This window comes from Scyliorhinus torazame, chromosome 29, assembly GCF_047496885.1.
Source record: "Scyliorhinus torazame isolate Kashiwa2021f chromosome 29, sScyTor2.1, whole genome shotgun sequence".
Classification (NCBI taxonomy): domain Eukaryota; kingdom Metazoa; phylum Chordata; class Chondrichthyes; order Carcharhiniformes; family Scyliorhinidae; genus Scyliorhinus; species Scyliorhinus torazame.
The window spans coordinates 10,824,403-10,845,406 of record NC_092735.1 but is presented as its reverse complement, the minus strand read 5'-3'; the positions used below and the strand labels follow the sequence as shown (position 1 = coordinate 10,845,406).

The 21,004-nt window shown below is 48.6% G+C and overlaps 1 protein-coding gene across 2 annotated transcripts in view; it reads left to right on the top strand.

Moving 5' to 3' along the window:
• The window catches only part of slc25a38b (solute carrier family 25 member 38b), a 36,045-nt gene extending 26,992 nt beyond the window's left edge, over positions 1-9,053 (top strand). For both annotated transcript variants that reach the window (XM_072492054.1, XM_072492053.1), the window contains exons 7-9: positions 612-780; positions 3,018-3,184; positions 4,684-9,053. In XM_072492054.1, coding sequence (XP_072348155.1) covers positions 612-780; positions 3,018-3,184; positions 4,684-4,806 — 459 coding nt within the window. In that variant the 3' untranslated portion in view covers positions 4,807-9,053. The remainder of the gene's footprint in view (positions 1-611; positions 781-3,017; positions 3,185-4,683) is intronic.
• Positions 9,054-21,004: the final 11,951 nt, after the last annotated feature.

The window sequence follows — 21,004 nt, the reverse complement described above, 5'->3', positions numbered from 1 at the left end:
GTTTATCCTTCAGCCAAAAGCGATTCGACGGCTTGCTCGTTGCGTGACAAAATGGCCGCCACTGTTGCTGGGCGTTTGAACGCCTGTGCGAGAGATTCCTGGAGATGTTGGAAAGAAAGACTGTAGGTCTGTAATAGAGCCCCTGATGTCCTCTGGATCTCCCAAAGCTGTGAGGTGTTTGGTGGGTCAATGGCAGCCAAGCTGTGCACAGCAGGATCCCACAAACAACAGTGCAGTGATAACCGGGTAATCGGTTATCGCATGTTGGGTCGAGGGATAAACGCTGACCAGGAAACTCCTCTGTTCTCTGTGTAGTGGCCGTGGAATGTTTAATATTTATCTGAGCAGACAAGGAAACTCGGTCTGATGTCTGTCAAAAGGATGCCACCTACGATGATGCAGCACCGGATGTTTGGCCTAGATTCTGTGCTGAAGTCAGTTGCTGCACTGACCTCTCGAGGGAGAGAGAGCCCCAGGGGGAAGCAGTATAATCACAGCAGAGTAACATGCAGCAGGAAATCATCTCTTCTTTAACTCGATTTGTTTTGTGTGTGTGTGTGGGTGGGGAGATCAGGAAAGAGAGAATTAATCTTGTGTGTCTCCGTCCACAGAGTGGGAAGTATCGGTACGAAAGTGTATTTGGTGCTTTGAGAAATATCTACAAGACGGAGGGCACGCGGGCGCTGTTCAGTGGATTGACAGCTACACTCCTGCGCGATGCCCCCTTCTCTGGGGTTTATCTGATGTTTTACACACAGACCAAGAAAGCAATTTCTGAAGGTGGGTGTGCGGTGCGGTTGATGTTGCCGTCATGAAAGTACTTTGTTGGGGGTGGTTTTTGGCACAGAAGCTCCTTACAGCGCACAGGTTTTAAAAACAATTATGTTCATGGGATGTGGGCGCCACTGGTGAGGTCAGCATTTGTTGCCCATCTCGAATGGTCTTTTACGGGACATGATATTCTAGCACTGTGCCAAAGGCAAGGGCACTGCGCCAAAGGCAAGGGCACTGTGCCAAAGGCAAGGATCAACCTCCATTGTACCCAAAACATTCCTCTAATCTCATTCTAAATTCCCTGCGTAAACCTGTCACGCTGTAATGACACCATCCCACCAGGGAGGTGCTGCTGAACTAATTTTGGTTTTCAGATGTAGCTACACCATGTCTGGGGCCGGAATTCTCTTTTCCCGCCGGCACCGCACACCCACCCGCAAATTTCCCGCCGGCGTGGGGTGGCTTCGATGGGAAATCCCTTTGACAAGTGGCGGGAGTAGAAAATGGCGCCGCCAGCGAACAGCCTAGAAATACGCAATTGGGAGAATTGGGGAATCCCGCCCATTTTTACCTGGAGAGCTTCTGTTATGACCATGGACACTGGAATTTACCAGAGAAATTTAAGCATAAATAGCTAAATTTCTTTTTTTAAATAAATTTAAGAGTACCCAATTCATTTTTTTCCAGTTAAGGGGCAATTTAGCGTGACCAATCCACCTACTGTGCACATCTTTGGGTTGTGGGGTGAGACTCACGTAGACACGGGGAGAATGTGCAAACCCCACACTGACAGTGACTCGGGGCCGGGATCGAACCCGGGTCCTCAGCTCCGTGACGCAGCAGTGCTAACCACTGCACCACCGTGCTGCCCAAAGTGGCTGAATTTCTGACGCTAAAATAGGTTTGAATTATTCAGCACTCCCTGACTTAACTCAAAACCTGAAGATTGAACCCGGCGTTCATTCTGTTCAATCCCAAGGGAGGTCAACCAAGAATGATCGGGGAGGAGGGGGGGGGGCGGGCGGTCTCTGGGTTTGACCACGTTGAAGATCCTGCCCTGTCTGGAGACCCAACACTGAATGTCACTGGGGTGTTCCAGGCTATGAACAGCCCCATGGCATACTGACTAGAACAGGGCATGGGTAGGGTGGGGAAAGTGCTGCTTAGGCTCCTGGGCAGAGCTCTGGAACAGCATCACAAGGGCAATTAGGCTTGGGCAATAAAATGTTGGTTTGCCAGAGATAGCCACATCTCATGAATGAAAATTTAAAAAATCACACTGTGTGAAGAATTCACACGGCTGATATCTCCCCTCTGACAACTGCTCTAGTCTAGCTGAACATTCAGCCTAAAGTTTACTTCTCACAAACCCCTACGTTTTCACTGTCGGATGATAAATATATATTTTTTCCCACATGCAAGTTGGTGATCGCGTTGGAAGAGACTCCGATACTTAGAATTCACTGTTTGGAAGAAGGATAGGTTCTTGATTAATAAAGGGACCAGGGGTTATGGGGAGAAGGCAGGAGAATGGGGCTGAGAAACATATCAGCCATGATTGAATGGCGGAGCAGACTCGATGGGCTGAATGGCCTAATTCTGCTCCAATGTCTTAATGGCCTTAAGGAAAGGGCAGTGGGATCAATGGTACATTCAGTATTAACTTTCAGAAAGGAATTGCTTCAGGTGGCGCAGTGGTTCGCACTGCCATCTCACGGCGCCGAGGTCCCAGGTTCGACCCCGGCTCTGGGTCACTGTCCGTGTGTAGTTTGCACATACTCCCCGTGTTTGCGTGGGTTTCACCCCAACAACCCAAAGGTGTGCAGGCAAGGTGGATTGGCCACACTAAATTGCCCCTTAATTGGAAAAAATGTACTGGGTACTCTAAATTTATTTTTAAAAAGAAAGGAATTGCTTCAATACTTAAAAATAGAAAAATTATAAGGTTTTGGAACAAGAAGGGAGGAGTGGGTCTTTCAAATGGTCTCTGCTTGTGTTCTCATCGCCAGTGAGCTGCTCCACAGAGACACCTAGTGGCTGACAATTGACATGAGTGGAATGGGTAATGTTGACAGAGCGGTGTCTCATGGGAAAAGTTAACTAACATCCAATGTTTGTGAATAGTTACACAAAATGGTTCATGGAGAGACAGACAAACATGTTAATTGACTGGGGGTGGTCGGGAACACAAAAGGAGGGTTGCTTTATTTGGCCAATGCTGATTGTTGGCTCTTATCTTTCAGAGCGCTTTGATACACCGATCGTCCCTCTGATCAACTTCAGCTGTGGCATCTTTGCGGGAATTTTGGCATCTTTGGCGACCCAGCCAGCTGATGTCATAAAAACGCACATGCAGCTCGCTCCCCAGAAGCACCGACGTATCAGACACACAATCGTCTTCATCTTTGAGGTACGGCCATTTTCGCAACATTCATTTATAGAATCATAGAATTTACAGTACAGAAGGAAGCCATTCGGCCCATCAAGTCTGCACCCTACCTAAGCCCACACCTCCACCCTATTCTTACACCTCCACCCTATCCCCGTAACCCCACCTAACCTTTTTTGGACACTAAGGGCAATTTATCACGGCCAATCCACCTAACCACATCTTTGGACTGTGAGAGGAAACCTGAGCGCCCGGAGGAAACCCAAGCTGACACGGGGAGAACGTGCAGACTCCACACAGACAGTGACCCAGCCGGGAATCAAACCCGATTTCCCTCTGCGTTCTCCAGCCGCTGCCATACCTTCAACCAACCTTTTGTCTTCAAATGTAGATGAAAACCTTGTTCTCATCCTTTCTGCTCTCTCCATTCTGACTTCGACTGTAGGCTTGTCCTGCCCAGGCCTCGAGTGAAGTCCCCCTGCCCATCCACTAGAGATATTCCTGTCACTACCTAGCCCTCGACACTTAACCTCCAACCTGTGACCAATCCTGTCTCCTCTTGTTAGCTCTCCTCTATACCCCTGTGTGACCCTGTTCCTACGTGTCCCCAATAATCACCCATACTTACCCCGGGCCTTTTACCTTGGCCCCTCAGTTCTTCCTTATTTACACGGTGTCCCTCAGCAACAACACCTCCAGGCCTGCCATCCGCTGTTCCAGACATCATGGCTGATATCTACTGTCCCACTGCCTGTCTGACACGAGCATGTGAAATAGAAACTGTAGGAGGCCATTCAGCGCTCAAACCTTCGCTGCCTTTCAGTGGCTGATGATCCGCATCAGTCGTCTTTCCCCAAATTCCTTGATTCCTTTTAGTATCCACAAGTCTGTCGACCTCAGACTTGGATATACTCTATATCAAAGATCGCACCATGGTTAGTCAGGCCAGTCACCCCCTCGGTGAAATCTGATGATTCCAACCCTCTATGCGCTGCTCCATAAGAACGCAGGTGCAGGCCATTTGGCCCATCGAGCCTGCTCCATCGTCGAAACAGACCCTGGCCGATCATCTACTTCGAAGCCATTTTCCCCACTATCCTCATATCCCTTGATGTCATTGGTATCCAGATATCTAGGGCAGCGCGGTGGAACAGTGGCTGGCACTGCTGCCTCACAGCGTCAGGAGACCCGGGTTCAATTCTGGCCTAGGTGTAGGGTGCCCTTTCAGAGGGTCGGTGCAGACCCGATGGGCAGAATGGCCTGCTTCGGCACTTTAGGGGTTCCATGGAGATTGCAGGAATAGGAGAAGGGAAATGCCATGGAGGAATCTTTAGCAGGGGGTTGAGAATTTTGAAATGCTGATGAGCCCCTGGAGGGGGGCAAGTGCCACAGCCATGGGAGCGTTGCAATAGTCCTCCAGCCTGGCAAAAGGGGAAGAATTAAACTGAGCTCTTTCTCAGTGGACTCTTGACTTGATTCATTGGCAGCATAACATTGTTCCTTTCTCTATCCCTCCTCAGAACCATGGCATGATGGGCTTTTTCCGGGGTGCTGTCCCTCGGTTGTTACGTCGATCACTGATGGCAGCCATGGCCTGGACGGTTTACGAACAAATGATGACCAAGTTGGGCCTCAAATCATGAAAATCCCGGGCAGTTAAATGGAGGACTGTTGGGTAATGAAGAGGAGGGTGAGGTTTTTGCTTGTCGAGGCTTCAAACGGGGCAGGAGCCTTTGAAAGTGAAGAATGGTACTTTTTTTATTTTGGTTTAAAGAATTTGCTTCATAGCGGAGTGGAGTTTACACTGTTTGACTCTGTGCCAGAGAGTTTCTGGTAAACGTACGCACACATCTACAGATGCCAAGAGCTTTGTAACCCTCGTGACCTCCTCTCCCGAGATTATGTAACTGGCAGAGTTTGTAACTCTGGATCCACACCTGACCTCTCCCCGATTAGCTGGCGCATTTTAGAGCTTCTGACCCTGAGCCATGGAAACTGAGCAGTGAGGCGGAGGTTATTAAGATACTCCAACCGTAGCCATTTGATAGCTGAGTACAAGAGTACAACTCCTGGTCGTGTCGTATTGGGGAAGGAGAGGGTGCAAAGTCTGGTTAACTAAAATTTTAGTTAACTAACGGACTGGGAAAAGATTACTGTCAGAGGCCCCCCCCCCCAACCTTACCATGAGGTACAGGAACCCAGAGCTGTCCGTGTCTTCAACTATTGCGACCCTCACCATCTCGGCCATTCAGCACCTGTTGAGTAACTCCTGACAGGAAAAGTTGCGGGGGGGGTTCTGCAATTGGCCTCAGCGTCTTTGACTTGTGTTAAAGAGGTGTCACTCGTTTCCACCAATCCCAACCAGGCACACGGGTGACAGCATTGCCCTCTGAGGCTGAACAGGCAGTTAGTGCTCAACAATGAAGATTGGCCGCTTGGCTGTCCAGTAACTCAACACGAGGCAGTGTCTTCAATGACCAGTCAGGAAGCCCAGTTCTCATAGAAACTGCCCACTGGGTCAGTTAGCTTCTTGTCCATCGGCCCAGAGGTTCGATCAGCCTCCTGCTGTATCAGTCGCAGTCTGAGGACATCGATTTATTTCACACCAACCTCGGTGTGACCCCAGGTTTCATTTCCCTGGGGCGTTGTGTTGGTATTTTAGGGGTCGGAGTCCACGGTGAGCTGCAAAGTGACGAACTGCTGTGCTCGGGCGAGGCTGTCTGTGTTTGTCGTGGAGGCCGATCCGATCCTTTGCCCCTCCACTCCTGGAGCAGGTTTCACAGCAGCTCCATGTGTTGTGGACCCCCCACCTCCACCCTCCTGCCTCACCTCTCGTCCTGCAACTTGGCCTTCAGTGAAGAGCCCTCTCGTTGAAACCACACGTCTTGCTCTTCACCCCCTCGCCCCCCCCTTTTCCACCTGCAAGGTGAAGCTGAGGGTGCCACTGCGGGGAGGAGGCCCTGGTGAGCCTTTTGCCTGGAGATTGGGAGAGGCGATTGTTTAGAATTGGTCAGCTTAGTTAGATTAGGACAGGAGTAGGGCAGAGCATGCAAGCAGCAAAAGTGGGCAGCACGGTAGCACAGTGGGTAGCACTGTTGCTTCACAGCGTCAGGGTCCCAGGTTCGAATCCCGGATTGGGTCACTGTCTGTGCGGAGTCTGCACGTTCTCCCCGTGTCTGCGTGGGTTTCCTCCGGGTGCTCCAGTTTCCTCCCACAAGTCCCGAAAGATGTGCTGTTTGGTGAATTGGACATTCTGAATTCTCCCTCTGTGTACCCGAACAGGCGCTGGAGTGTGACGACTGGAGGCTTTTCACAGTAACTTCATTGCAGTGTTAATGTAAGCCTACTCGTGACAATGAAGATAATTATTATAAGTGGCAGATGAAAAGGAGACCGTTTCGTTGGAAATTGGATCATATACTTTTCAACAGTGTGGCAGGATTCATCTCAATATCAGACAGTTACTGAATTACAAGGGCTTTTATCTCCGTAACGTCCGGCTGAACTTTGTCTAAATTACCTTTGTGTCTGGACGATAGCTCTATGCAGCTTAGAGGAAACACTGCTGTCCAGGAAAGGGTTAAAATGAGTTACAACTTCTCAGAGGAAGGGTGGAACTGGAATTGTTTCTTTCGAGTGTGAGTCAGGCAGCACAGTTAATGAACTTTGGAGTATTCTGAAATCCGCTGTTCGAATTGCGTAAGGCTTCCAGTTTGACATAGAATGCAATTTTCTACTGACTCAGGACCTGGAATGTGCTTCACACGGGAATGTTGCCAGCAGGGGGAGTGCTGGTTTGGTGCTGGCACTGTTTCATCTCTCTGATGTGTAAGCTGGTATGGAGAGCAGTCCAGGGCACGTTAAAGCTGAGATCTCCCAGCCAACAGCCGCTTTATCCCCAGCCTGACCCGTCCACAGTAGCACGAACAACCCCCTCCCCTTGCACCTGATCGTGTTTCTTGCCCTCTGTGTGAAGCTATGAGCCTGAATGTTTCGGAGAGAGTCACCTCAGGGCTGATGCCTCACGGGTGGGCAAATCCCAAATCGGAACATCACATTTGTGGAAGCTGGGAAAATTGGATTTGTGACCGCGAAGCTCAGGGCAAAGCCCTTTAAGACAAATATCGGGACAATCTAAGCTTTGGTGGGGCAACAGCGCAGACCGGTAGGGTTTGACGCCATTGAATCCCTCACAGATGGTGCCTGCGAAATGGTTCCATCGCCACCATCCTGGAGATGGTGCCACTCCGGAGGTGGAATGTTTGGTTTGTCCTGGGGCAGGTTTGAATCTTTCATACCCTTTTTAGAAAAAATTAACCCCTCCTGCACACATTTGCTCTGCCCACACACACATTGTGTGGATGCTGTGGGGCCAGTTAACACGTCCCCCCCTCCCCCCCACACACACACACCAATGTCCCTGACATTGCGGCAGAGATCAGCGCCGTTTCCTTATACAGACAAGTACATCTCCCGCTGTCGTTTTTTTAATGAATTAATTCTAGTGCCTGATGCTAATGTTTGAATAATCCAGTAACAGTAATTGTTGGTTTGTAAGTACTGAATGCAAATTAAATGTGCAATAAGATTCTCTGGGCTGTATGAATTGTTTGGCGCTCATGGATGAAAGTTAAGAGAACCCCCCCACCCCTGCCATATTTATAAAGCATACTTGCTTTTGATAAAGCCCCTGAAAGCCGTGCCCATCTCCTGCCTATTTAGATGGCGCCCAACCCTCAGGACCCCTGCTGCCTTGCCTCGAATACTCCCATTGGCGAAACTCCTCTGCATCAGACATCAGTGCAGCAGGATGAGCTGGGGGCAGGGAGGGAAATGTGACAATCGTCCCGATTCAACGTTGGTGCGTAGCCTGGTGAACAGTCTTGGCGGGCTGGATGGGAGAGCAAAGAGATTGGAATGGCTGGAGTCCGTTTACTGCAACGGCCACGCACAGGGCAGGGTGCTCCAAGGTTAATTCCCTCAACTGGACCAGCGAAGAGACAAAGGTCTGTCCCAATCACCAGTCAGATAAACTGTGGCTGGAAAGTGCAGCTCTGTGTCTAGCTTGTTCTGAGCGCCAGGCTGGAACTTGCTTGTGCCGACCTCAGGGCTCCAGCACTCACTCACTCACTCACCAGGCTGACCCTGGAAGAATGGCCACCTGGATACGGAATTTGAGTGCGAGCAGGTTAATTCGCTCCATGTGCCCCTTTCAAAAGAAAAAAAGAAGTTGGACTGAGTGAGGTGAAACCTGAGCTGGATTTGATTTTTTATCTGTTGAAAGCCTGACTGGGAGACTTGGCACTGCCCCCTCCCCCTGCAGACTCTGCCAGAGCTGCCCTTCTACCAGCTGGTCCAAGATGGCGTGAAGTCACCCCATCTTCCTGGAGCCTCAGAGAGAGATGGCGCAAAATCAGGAATTGCAAGATTGCAATTTTGACCTGTCGCTGCTTTCTACTCGAATGTTTGGAATGGGGTCGGCTCAGAGACAGGCCACGCAGGGATAGAGGGATGGTAACCGGCAATGCTGACACTTCTTGAGAACCTTTTTTTAAAATTTGGCTTAGGCCCCCGATTCCCCCAAACCCTGGGATTGTCCCCGGTCTCTTGACAACCGTTCAAGAACGTAGCTCCGTCACAGGCCTCGTATACTGATGGGGGTTCAACTGATATCTAGAGGAAAAAAACAACCTGCATTGGATAGGCAGGGTGATCATAAGCTGAATAATATGCACTTTCAAATAACTAACAGTGTAAAAATGGGACTTTGCAGTGGTAGTGATTGACACTGACTATGAAATGGTGCTCTCCAATGCTCACAGGACCCAACTAAAAACTTCTAACTAAAATTTATTTAATAGGGATCAATAAAGATTAATTTGTTTTGAAATCGAATTGTTATGTTTGATTTTGAAGTGGAATATCTGAAATAATTATTTAATTTATTTTTAGTGCTCATCAAATCGTGGAATGGAATATTTTCCACTAATTATTATTTTTTGACTGTTTCTTCTGGGGAATTGGGGAGTGAACATGGCTGACGAGGCAGATATTTATTGCCCTTCGAGAGTTGCCCTGAGAAGATGGTGGTGGGCCGCCATCTTGTGCTGCTGAACTCCATGCCGGGTCAATCGGGAGGGAAGTTAAGAGTCAAAATATTTGGGCGGCACAGTGGTTAGCACTTCTGCCTCACAGCACCGAGGGCCCATTTTCGATCCCGGCCCCGGGTCACTGTCCGTGTGGAGTTAGCACATTCTCCCTATGTCTGCGTGGGTCTCCCCCCCCCCCCCCCCCCCGCAACCCAAAAATATGTGCAGGGTTAGTGGATTGGCCGCGCTAAATTGCCCCTTAATTGGGAAAAAAAAATATTAGTCTGACACTAGAGCCACAGATCGGCTTGACTGACTAAGGATGTCAAGTGGACAGGTTACTCAGTGAATAGACTGAGGGAGTAAAGTCGCCACAGCCCCAGATGACCATAGGCTGCTTTCCCCTTTGAGGGGAAGAGCTGACTGGTGGCGATTTAACCTGAGGGGGCACTGCTGCTCCACAGCGCCAGGGACCCTGGTTCGATTCCGACCTCAGGCCGCTGTCTGTGTGGAGTTTGTACATTCTCCCCGTGTCTGCGTGGGTTTCCGCCGGGTGCTCCGGCGATTTTCCTCCCACAGTCCAATGATTTGCCGGTTAGGAGGATGGGCCATGATAAGTTGCACTTTAGGGTGGGGAATAGAGCAAGTGATTGGGCCTAGGTGCTCTTTCGAAGGGTTGTTGCAGACTCGATGGGCCGAACAGCCTTCTTCTGCACTGTAGGGATTCAATGATCACCGCACCTCAGGCGAGGGGCAAGGTAGAGAGTAGGATCGAACCGGCACTGTGCTGGACACTTGGAGATGCCGTCTTTTGGTGAAGACCTCAATCTGAGGCCCATCTTGCCCACCGGAAGAACCTTTGTACTATTTCAACAAAGACCTGTTTTTTTAATCAATATTCATCCTTCGACCAATAACAGTAAAATAATTATCTAGTCGTCCTCACATTGCTGTTTGTGGGAGCTTGCACTGTGCAAATGGGCTGAGGGATTTCCTACTCTGAAAATACTCTGAAAATAGAACATTCAAAGCCTCTCCTGCTGAATGTACGAGAAGACAATAAACCCGTGCTTTAACAGCCTGCTGCACAGATTCGCGACTGGTCAACAAGTTTGTTGTTGTGATTCAGTCTGAGCTCTGAACAGTTCTAGCTGACCCAACAGCTCCTTGAACTTAACAGCATGATGCCATGGAAGCTGGCCAAGGACATGTTTACTGTGCTAATCAGTTCAGGAGCACTGAGCCGTAGCAATTTTAGTTTTTGTTCTCCCTACCCCTCAGTGCTCTGACTCATGCTGGTGTTTGGTTTGTCGGGTATTGACAGACTGCCCACTTTTCATCTGCGAGAGACCGGGAGCGTGGAGTGTCGGAAGTGGCAACAGAAGGTTGTGGGTTCCAACTCCCACTCCAGAGACTTTAGCATGTAAACGCGGCTGATCGTAGAATCCCAACGCCGCAGAAGCAGGCCATTCGGTCCGTCGAGCCTGCGCCGACCCTCCGAAAGAGCTCCCTACCCAAGGCCCACGGTCCCACCCTATCCTCTGTACTTAAGCCCACACCTCCATCCTATCCCAGTAACCCAACCTAACCTTTTGGACACTTAAGGGGCAATTTATCGTGGCCAATCCACCTAACCTGCCCATCTTTGGACTGCGGGAGGAAACCGGAGCACCTGCAGACACGGGGGCAGCGTGCAAACTCCACGCAGAGAGTCACCCAAGGCTGGAATTGAACCTGGGTCCCTGTCGCCATGACGTCCCTGCCAACGTGCACCTAGTGAGGGAGCTTTCTTTCAGATTAGACGTTAAAGCGAGGTCCCATCTCAGACGGATGTAAAAAGGCAAAGATCCACCAGCACTATTGGAGGAAGAGCAGGGGAGTTCGTCCTGATGTGCGGCAACATTTATCCCTCAACCAACATCACTAAAAACAAATGATCACATGATCCTTTCCTGGAGCGCGAGGTGTTCAAATTGGCTGCCATTTTTCTTAACATTCCAACAGGGATGACACTTCGAAAGTAATTAATTGCCTGCAATGCTCTTTGGTGGTCACACAGGATCCAATTCTGCCTTCACCACCTGTAAACTTTTTCCCTGAGGGGGCTCATTGAAGCAAATCAAGAAAGAGATGGAGAACTGGGCCTCACATTCATCCTCCCCCCCCCCAATCACTGGGAAGAACGGCTGAGTAAAACAAAATACTTCACGAGCCAGAACTAACAGTGCGAAGATAAAACTCCTGCAAAAAGCAACAGAAACAGATGTTCCTGAAGGGAGTTTGTTCAGCTTTTACAGAGGTGTGGGTTTTTTTTTCCCAGTGTCGCCGCAATGGTGTGTGTTTGCTCAGGAATTTGGGCCTTGGTCAGGGCTTGATGGAATGAATATTTGTCCTCCATGCTGCCTGTGAGGTTCTGTAAAAAAAATTCGCTCTGATCAGTGTTGACACATTCCCAACGTGTGTGTGTGTGTGTAAGCCCATGACCCAGCATGTGACACAATGAGGAGCAAATTTGGAAATCCTGCTCGGAAAGACATTGATACAACTGTAAGAGACGGAACACCCACATCAAGCCAACAGAGTCACAGCAGTCAGGATGACTCCTAAATACAATTAACAAAGGCAGGCCACAAACATAAAACAGGATGAAATTACTGAAGTACGGTACTTAAAGGGGCGGCATGGTGGCGCAGCGGTTAGCACTGCTGCCTCACGGCGCCGAGGCCCCGGATTCGTTCCCGCCCCTGGGTAACTGTCCGTGTGGAGTTTGCACATTCTCCTCGTGTCTGCGTGGGTCTCACCCCCCCACAACCCAAAGATGTGCAGGTTAGGTGAATTGGCCACGCTAAATTGCCCCTTAATTGTAAAAAAAAATAATTGGGACTCTAAATTTATTTATTTTTAAAGGAGGCTATATAAATGCAGGTTGTTGTTGTTGCTGAAACTCCATGGTACAAGCCTAAGTGGCACATGATGACAGAACAATTGGACTGTCCTGGATTGATGTGCTACTGAGAGTTCCAAAAGATCCTGGACTGTGCTGCATTCGTTGATTTAAGCTCGATAGCGTCAGAGACAGAGGGACTGACATTGATCTCGCGGTTTAGCGAAAATAGAAATCAACCGGGTTTCGGTCGGCCTGTTCCTATTCAAAGAAAGACTTGCAATTACATAGCGCCCTCCGCATCAAAAACAAAATGCTCCCCCGCTGACACTTCTGACACCCGCCTGGCTTGATTCCTCAAAATTAGGTCAGATACCACCCCCTCTCTTGTAGGACTCTCTATGTGCTGACTCAAAAACCTCTCCTGGACGCACTTTCAGAATTCTGCTCCCTCGAAACCTTTCACACTCTGTCTTCCCAATTAATATTGGGGAAGTTGAAATCCTCGACTATTATTCCCCTATTTTTACACTTCTCTGAGACTTATCTACATATCTACTCTTCTATCTCTCCGTGACTGTTTGGGGGCCTATAGAACACTCCCTCCATCCATTGGCTCTGTGTACACCTCCCGCTGCCTTGGGGAAACAGGCGGCATAATCAAAGACCCCTCCCACCCGGCTTACTCACTCTTCCAACTTCTTCCATCGGGCAGGAGATACAAAAGTCTGAGAACACGCACGAACAGACTCAAAAACAGCTTCTTCCCCGCTGTTACCAGACTCCTAAACGACCCTCTTATGGCCTGAACTAATCTCTCCACACATCTTCTCTACTGAGTAGCACTACACTCCATATGCTTTGCCCAATGTGTATATGTATTTACATCGTGTATTTATGAATGTCCTATGTTTTTTCATGTATGGACATGTAATGGTATGTATAGTGCCAGTGTAGTAAAGGGTTAACATCTGAAACTATGTGTAAATCAAACACTAGATGGCGTTACTAATTCACTGTATATAAGACAGCATGTCTAGGAATTCGGAGAAGCTGATGCGAAGCTGATGAGAGCAGAGTGAAAATTGATTGTAGAGACATAGCACGAGGTCAAGTTATAGTGGAGTTTAATAATTAGATAGAATATTGATTACTGTATTACAGATTCAGTATTTCTAGTTTAGTATCTATTACTCAGTAAAGTGTGCGAACCTATCATAGATTATCATAGAATTTACAGTGCAGACCTAATCAAGTTTAGTAGTGTAAAATAAATTTGTTTTGATTCAAACGTCTTATTTTTATATTCTTTGTCAACACTACATGTCTGGGCAGCACGGTGGCACAGTGGTTAGCACTGCTGCCTCATGGCGCCGAGGTCTCAGGTTCGATCCCGGCTCTGGGTCACTGTCCGTGTGGAGTTTGCACATTCTCCCCATGTTTACTCCCCCACAACCCAAAGATGTGCAGGGTAGACAGATTGGCCCTAAAAATTTGAAAAAAATGAATTGGGTACTCTAAATTTATTTTTAAAAAACACTTGCCATATCCCCTTGTACCTTAACATGTCTTTCTTTGCTCTGACTTGGTTTATCCGCTGTATTTGGCTGTGCCTTACTGTACCCCCCACTCTGTGACCCATCCCCTCCCAAATTAGTTTTAACCCCGCCTCCAACAGCAAGGTTGTTGGTCCAATTCCAATTCAGGTGCAACCTGTTTGACTTGTTCAAGACCAACTTCCCCAGAAACAGACGCAGTGACCCAGGAACCTAAAGCCCTCCCTCCTAGAAGGGCAGTGGTATTTGCGTCTGTGGCTCTCTGTGTGACGTCACAGTAAAACTGTGACCTGACTGGTAGGGAATCTGTGTTCAATTTGAAATAAAAACGTTGAAAAAATTAATGAAAATAATTAACTATCCAAGTAGAGGAGTAACTAAACCTGAGGGCAGAGATTAGTATTTAATTTTAAAGTAAAAAAATCTAGCGGCAGGGACTATATAGTTAATCGTAACTTAATCTAATAATGATTTAAGTATTTATTTTGAATTAATTAACTAGTGCTTTTATGTCACTCAACGGGGTGCAGAGCTCTAACTATGAGATGTGGCAGATTCCTGACGCTTCTCAGCGATCCAGTCGCCTACGTCTACAGCAAGTGTAACCAATGGCAGCTCCTCACAGACCGCGTGGTTCGGTTGGAGCAGCAGTTCGATGTACTTAGGAGCATGCAGGTGGCAGAAAGCGTCATAGATAGGAGTTATAGAGACGTGGTCACACCCAAGGTGCAGACAGACAGATGGGTGACCACTAGAAAGGGCTGACAGTCAGTGCAGGAATCCTCTGTGGCTGTCCCCCACTCTTAACAAGTATAACGTTATGGATACTGTTGGGGGGGATACGTTATGGATACTGTTGAGGGGGATAGCCTATTAGGGGAAAACAACAGCAGCCAGAACAGTGGCACCACAACTGGCTCTGTTGCCCAGCAGGGGAGGGCAAAGTGCAGGAGAGCGATAGTTATTGGGGATTCTATAGTAAGGGGCACAGATGGGCGTTCCTGTGGAAGTGAAAGAGACTCCAGGGTGGTATGGTGCCTCCCTGGTGCCAGGGTCAAGGATGTCTCTGAACGAACACAGGACATCCTGAAGGGGAAAGGTGAACAGCCAGAGGTCATCGGGCACATAGGTACTAATGACATTGGCAGGAAGAATGATGAGATCCTGCAGCAGGAGTTCAGGGAGTTGGGCAGTAAGCTAAAAAGCAGGAACATTTAGGGTTGTAATCTCAGGATTACTCCCTGTGCCACGTGCCAGTGAGGCTAGAAAAAGGAGGATAGTGCAGCTAAACACGTGGCTAAACTGGTGGTGTAGGAGGGAGGGGTTCAGATTTCTGGACCATTGGGATCTCTTCCGGGGCAGCTGTACAAGAAGGACGGGTTACATCGAAACTGGAGGGGCACCGATATCCTGGCTGGGAGGTTTGCTAGAGTCACTCAGGAGGATTTAAACTAGTATGGCTGGGAGGTGGGAACCACAGCGTTAGAAAGCAAAAAGAACCTCTTTCAGCACCAAATTCCCACTTTCTTCCAAATTCCCAGATACACACACTCACTCCGGGTGTGCTCTCTCCCAATTGTACGTGAACCTGGATCTTATTGTCTGCTTTCCTTCCAAATTAGCCATGGCATATTTTATGTTCGCCCGCAAGGGCAGACGGGGTCTCGGATGTAAAGAGTCACCTGAGAGATGCCCCTCAGAGTGAAGCACTGCCGAGGTGCTGCACTCGAACGTCCGCCTCGATTACATCTCCTGACAAAGGGGCCAAGGATGAAGAGTTCAGGAGGAACAAACCTATTTGCTCAACGAGTGGTTAGGATGTGGAGCTCGCTTCCCCAAGGAGTAGAATCATAGAATCCCTACAGCGCAGAAGAAGGCCATTCGGCCCATTGGGTCTGCACCGACCCTCTGACCCCCTACATAGGCCCACTCCCCCACCCTAACCCCATCTAATCTGCACATCCCTGGACAAGGGGCAATTTTCTAGCATGACCAATCCACCTAACCTGCACATCTATCGTTTTGGAGAGAGTACTTGATCGAGTTCAGGGGAAGTTAGATCAACATGAGGGAGAAAGGAGGAAATAAAATGCAGATATGGTTCGATGAAGTGTGGTGGAAGCATTAACTAGCTTAGACCAGTTGGGCCGAGGGCCTGTTTAATTTTTGAAAGATAATTAAAATACGTTGTTTAAGCTTGAAAAGCTGCGTTAAAAATAGAACTAGCGCATGTACTTAAAATTCAGCTGTCAGGAATCTGAATGGTTGAAGTCACGTGAATACGTAGCAGAGGAAGTATCTTAAATACGGTAAATTGCAGCTGTAGGACTGACATTGATTCTGACAATGTCACAAGTAGCCATCAGGTACAGATGCGAGGGGGGTCTTCTGTCATGCCTCCTGTGTGGGGGATATCCTGCCGACACTGTGTGGTCGCTCACACCCAAGAATGGCCAGCCAAAAGCTGACAAGAATATGACAGATGGAATGTTTGAGCTACTCCCTCTACCTTGTTGCTGCTGTGGGGGTGGGGTGTAAAGAAAAGGTACAGCTTTGAGACGTAACTTAGACCAATAGAATTCCTGCAGTGCAGAAGGAGGCCATTTGGCCCATCAAGCCTGCACCGACCCTCTGAAAGAGCGCCCTACCTAGACCCACGCCCCCACCCTACCCCCGTAACCCCACCTGACCTGCACACCCTTGGACTGTGAGAGGAAACCAGAGCACCCGGAGGAAACCCACGCAGACACGGGGAGAACGTGCAAACTCCACACAGTCGGACACCCAAGGCTGGAATCGAACCCGGGTCCTTGGCAATGCGACTCAGCAGTGATAACCACTGTGCCAACGTGCCGTCCACTTGTTCAAGCTGAGGGGTATGTGGAGTGGATATTTCCTCTTGTCAGAGAATATAGAGTTGGGGGTCACTGTTTAAAATTAAGGGGTTGCGCAGTGGTTAGCACAGGGACTGCGGCACTGAGGACCCGGGTTCGAACCCCGGCCCTGGGTCACTGTCCATGTGGAGTTTGCACATTCTCCCTGTGTCTGCGTGGGTTTCGCCCCCACAACCCAAAGATGTGCAGGGTAGGTGGATTGGCCACGCTAAAAATTGCCCCTTAATTGGAGAAAAAATAATTGGTTACTCTAAAATTTATTTTAAAAAAAATAAGGGGTTGCTCATTTAAGACGGAGGTGATGAGAAATTTCTTCTCTCAGAGGATTGAGAGTCTCTGGAACTTTCTCAATAGGCAGTGGAAGCAGAATCTTCGAATATTTTTAAGGCAGGGCTGGATAGATTTTGATTAACCGGCGGGGGGGGTGGGGGGGTGAAAGGTTTTTTGGGGGATGGGCAGGGATGTGGGGTTGAGGTTACAATCAGATCAACCACGATCTTATTGAATGGTGGGACAGGCTCGAAGGACCGAGAGGCCTACTCCTAATGGCAGCACGGTAGCATTGTGGATAGCACAATTGCTTCACAGCTCCAGGGTCCCAGCTTCGATTCCCGGCTTGGGTCACTGTCTGTGCGGAGTCTGCACATCCCGTGTGTGCGTGGGTTTCCTCCGGGTGCTCCGGTTTCCTCCCACAGTCCAAAGATGTGCAGGTTAGGTGGATTGGCCCTGATAAATTGCCCTTAGTGTCCAAAATTGCCCTTAGTGTTGGGTGGGGTTACTGGGTTATGGGGAAAGGGTGGAGGTGTTGACCTTGGGTAGGGTGCTCTTTCCAAGAGCCGGTGCAGACTCGATGGGCCAAATGGCCTCCTTCTGCACTGTAAATTCTATGATAATCCACATGTCCGTTATCAAGAATGGGAACCTCCCAAACAGATGTGCTGTCTGCTTCCGAGTGAGAGGCAGCTTTCTGCTTCTGTGCAAGGACTCTGAGCACTCAGTGGTGCAAAAGCAGCTGATGCCCATCACAAGTGTGGCTGGTCGATTAGGCTATCAACTGATCCCGACGCACAGGCACAGGACCTTGGGCGTGTAAAATAACCACATTTATAACCTTGGAACAGTCTCTTCTCATTCTAGGAATGAGCGTGGTTAAAGAATTCGGAGCGCATCTTTAAATCGCTCATTCTATTAAAAAAATTTTAGAGCACCCCATTCTCTTTTTTTTTCCCAATTAAGGGGCAATTTGGCGTGGCCAATCCACCTAACCTGCACATCTTTGGGTTGTGGGGTTGTTACGTTCTGCTGCTTGGCTAGTTGGAATAAATGCACTAAACAACGTCTAGTTTAGACTAAAGTTTTATTATTTAACAATTGCGTGGTTAAGATAACTATAAGGATACTACCAAAATCGACGAACTATAATAAATTAATTACCAGCTACGGCAAATTGTGACTATTGACTACAAAGATCTTCTATCAACTCGCTGAGGTAACTTGGTTGTTCTCTACTGCCACCTGATGGTCAGAGGTTTTCTCTATCACTATATACATGACTGGTTATGTATATTATTACAGGGGTGAGATCCACGCCGACACGGGGAGAACATGCAAACGCCACATGGACAGTGACCTGGGGCCAGGATCGAACCCGGGTCTTCGGCGCCGTGAGGCAGCATTGCTAAAATCGCTCATTGTAATAATGAAATATACTTACAAAGTTCACAGGTAGATTTTAAAAAAGTATATATTTTTATTGAAGAGAATTAAATTATGTAAATTTAGAGTACCCAATTCATTTTTTCCAATTAAGGGGCAATTTACTGTGGCCAATCCACCTAACCAGCACATCTTTGGGTTGTGGGGGCGAAACCCACGCAGGGAGAATGTGCAAACTCCACACGGACAGTGACCCAGAGCCGGGATCGAACCTGGGACCTTGACGCCGTGAGGCAGCAGTGCTAACCGCTCCACCACCGTGCTGCCAAGAAATTTAATTTCTAACAGAGTGCACCAATATCAATATGAAGAACAGCAGAGCAAAGACAAAACCAATACCAAAGGGAGACGCATGCATGTCTTTGGGGCAGGTCGCTCGTCGTGTCCCCTTGAGATAGAGCCTTTGCACAGGTGAGGGGGCCCCTGTTTGTGAGCCCCCGGTGATTGGCAGCCACCATTGTCCAGTTTCTCCCCCCCCCCCCCCGGGCCATCCTTGTCTCCTGGTACTAAACCATAATGGGGGGGCGTCCGCCGAGCGCGGTTTGGTCCCGCTGTTGTGGTCGCTTCCACATGCGCTCTAAACCTTTGTCCCTTCCGGTTCCCTCTTCCTGCTTGCCCTGTGTTTCCCTTGGCGATCCCTTAGCAGCCGATTTGTGCACAGCAAGATTCCAAGGGACGGCAAAGCGACGATAGCCTGAGGTTCCAGCTTCGATCCCAGCTCCGGGTCACTGTCTGTGTGGAGTTTGCACATTCCACCCCCCCCCCCCCCGTGTGTCTGCGTGGGTCTCACCCCCACAACCCAAAGATGTGCAGGGTAGGTGGATTGGCCACGCTAAATTGCCCCTAAATTGGAAAAAACTCTAAATTCATTTTTTTAAAAATATCGTCAATGACCAATCTCCCACACTTCTTTGAAATGGGGTTACCAGTCTTTTACACCACCCGAGGGGTCTCGGTGTTGTATCTCATCTGAAAGGTGGTACAGCACCCCCCTAGTACTGCACTGGAGTATCGGTCACCATTTTAATACCTAAGACTGCGATTGCTAAATTTTGTTAGATACAGGTTTCAGGGGGTGGAGAGAAGAGGCAGGTATTTGGAATTAAGGTTAAAAATAAGCCATGGTCCAACTGGAAGGCAGGACAAGTTTGAGGGGCTGAATGACCTAATCGTGTTCCTAAGTTCCGACTTAAAACGCCAGTGGAGTTCCGCCAGTCATCCACTGCGCTAGATTAATTAGAATATGGAAGGAATTCACAAATAGAGTGGAAAATTTAAAAGTTAACTCCCATCAGTAATTCAATTAATCCCAAAATAATTAAAAGTAGAAAGGCACTCATTCAGCAGAGCAGTTTCCAATATCTGAAGGATTTTCAATGTCCCTCACAACCCAAAGGTTCACGGTACCTTCATAGCACATAGAACATAGAAAATACAGCACAGAACAGGCCCTTCGGCCCACGATGTTGTGCCGAACCTTTGTCCTAGATTAATCATAGATTATCATTGAATTTACAGTGCAGAAGGAGGCCATTCGGCCCTTTGAGTCTGCACCGGCTCTTGGAAAGAGCACCATACCCAAACTCAACACCTCCACCCAACACCAAGGGCAATTTGGACATTAAGGGCAATTTATCATTGGCCAATTCACCTAACCCGCACATCTTTGGACTGTGGGAGGAAACCGGAGCACCCGGAGGAAACCCACGCAGACACGGGGAGGACGTGCAGACTCCGCACAGACAATGACCCAAGCCGGAATCGAACCTGGGACCATGGAGCTGTGAAGCAATTGTGCTATCCACAATGCTACCGTGCTGCCCTTAAGAACAAATAAATCTACACTATATCATTTTACCGTCATCCATGTACCTATCCAATAGCTGCTTGAAGGTCCCTAATATTTCCGACTCAACTACTTCCACAGGCAGTGCATTCCATGCCCCCACTACTCTCTGGGTAAAGAACCTACCTCTGATATCCCTCCTATATCTTCCACCTTTCACCTTAAATTTATGTCCCCTTGTAATGGTGTGTTCCACCCGGGGAAAAAGTCTCTGACTGTCTACTCTTATCTATTCCCCTGATCATCTTATAAACCTCTATCAAGTCGCCCCTCATCCTTCTCCGCTCTAATGAGAAAAGGCCTAGCACCCTCAACCTTTCCTCGTAAGACCTACTCTCCATTCCAGGCAACATCCTGGTAAATCTTCTTTGCACCTTTTCCAGAGCTTCCACATCCTTCCTAAAATGAGGCGACAGAACTGTACACAGTACTCCAAATGTGGCCTTACCAAAGTTTTGTACAGCTGCATCATCACCTCACGGCTCTTAAATTCAATCCCTCTGTTAATGAACGCGAGCACACCATAGGCCTTCTTCACAGCTCTATCCACTTGAATGGCAACTTTCAAAGATGTATGAACATAGACCCCAAGATCTCTCTGCTCCTCCACATTGCCAAGAACTCTAACGTTAACCCTATATTCCGCATTCATATTTGTCCTTCCAAAATGGACAACCTCACACTTTTCAGGGCTAAACTCCACCTGCCACTTCTCAGCCCAGCTCTGCATCCTATCTATGTCTCTTTGCAGCCGACAACAGCCCTCCTTACTATCCACAACTCCACCAATCTTCGTATCGTCTGCAAATTTACTGACCCACCCTTCAACTCCCTCATCCAAGTCATTAATGAAAAT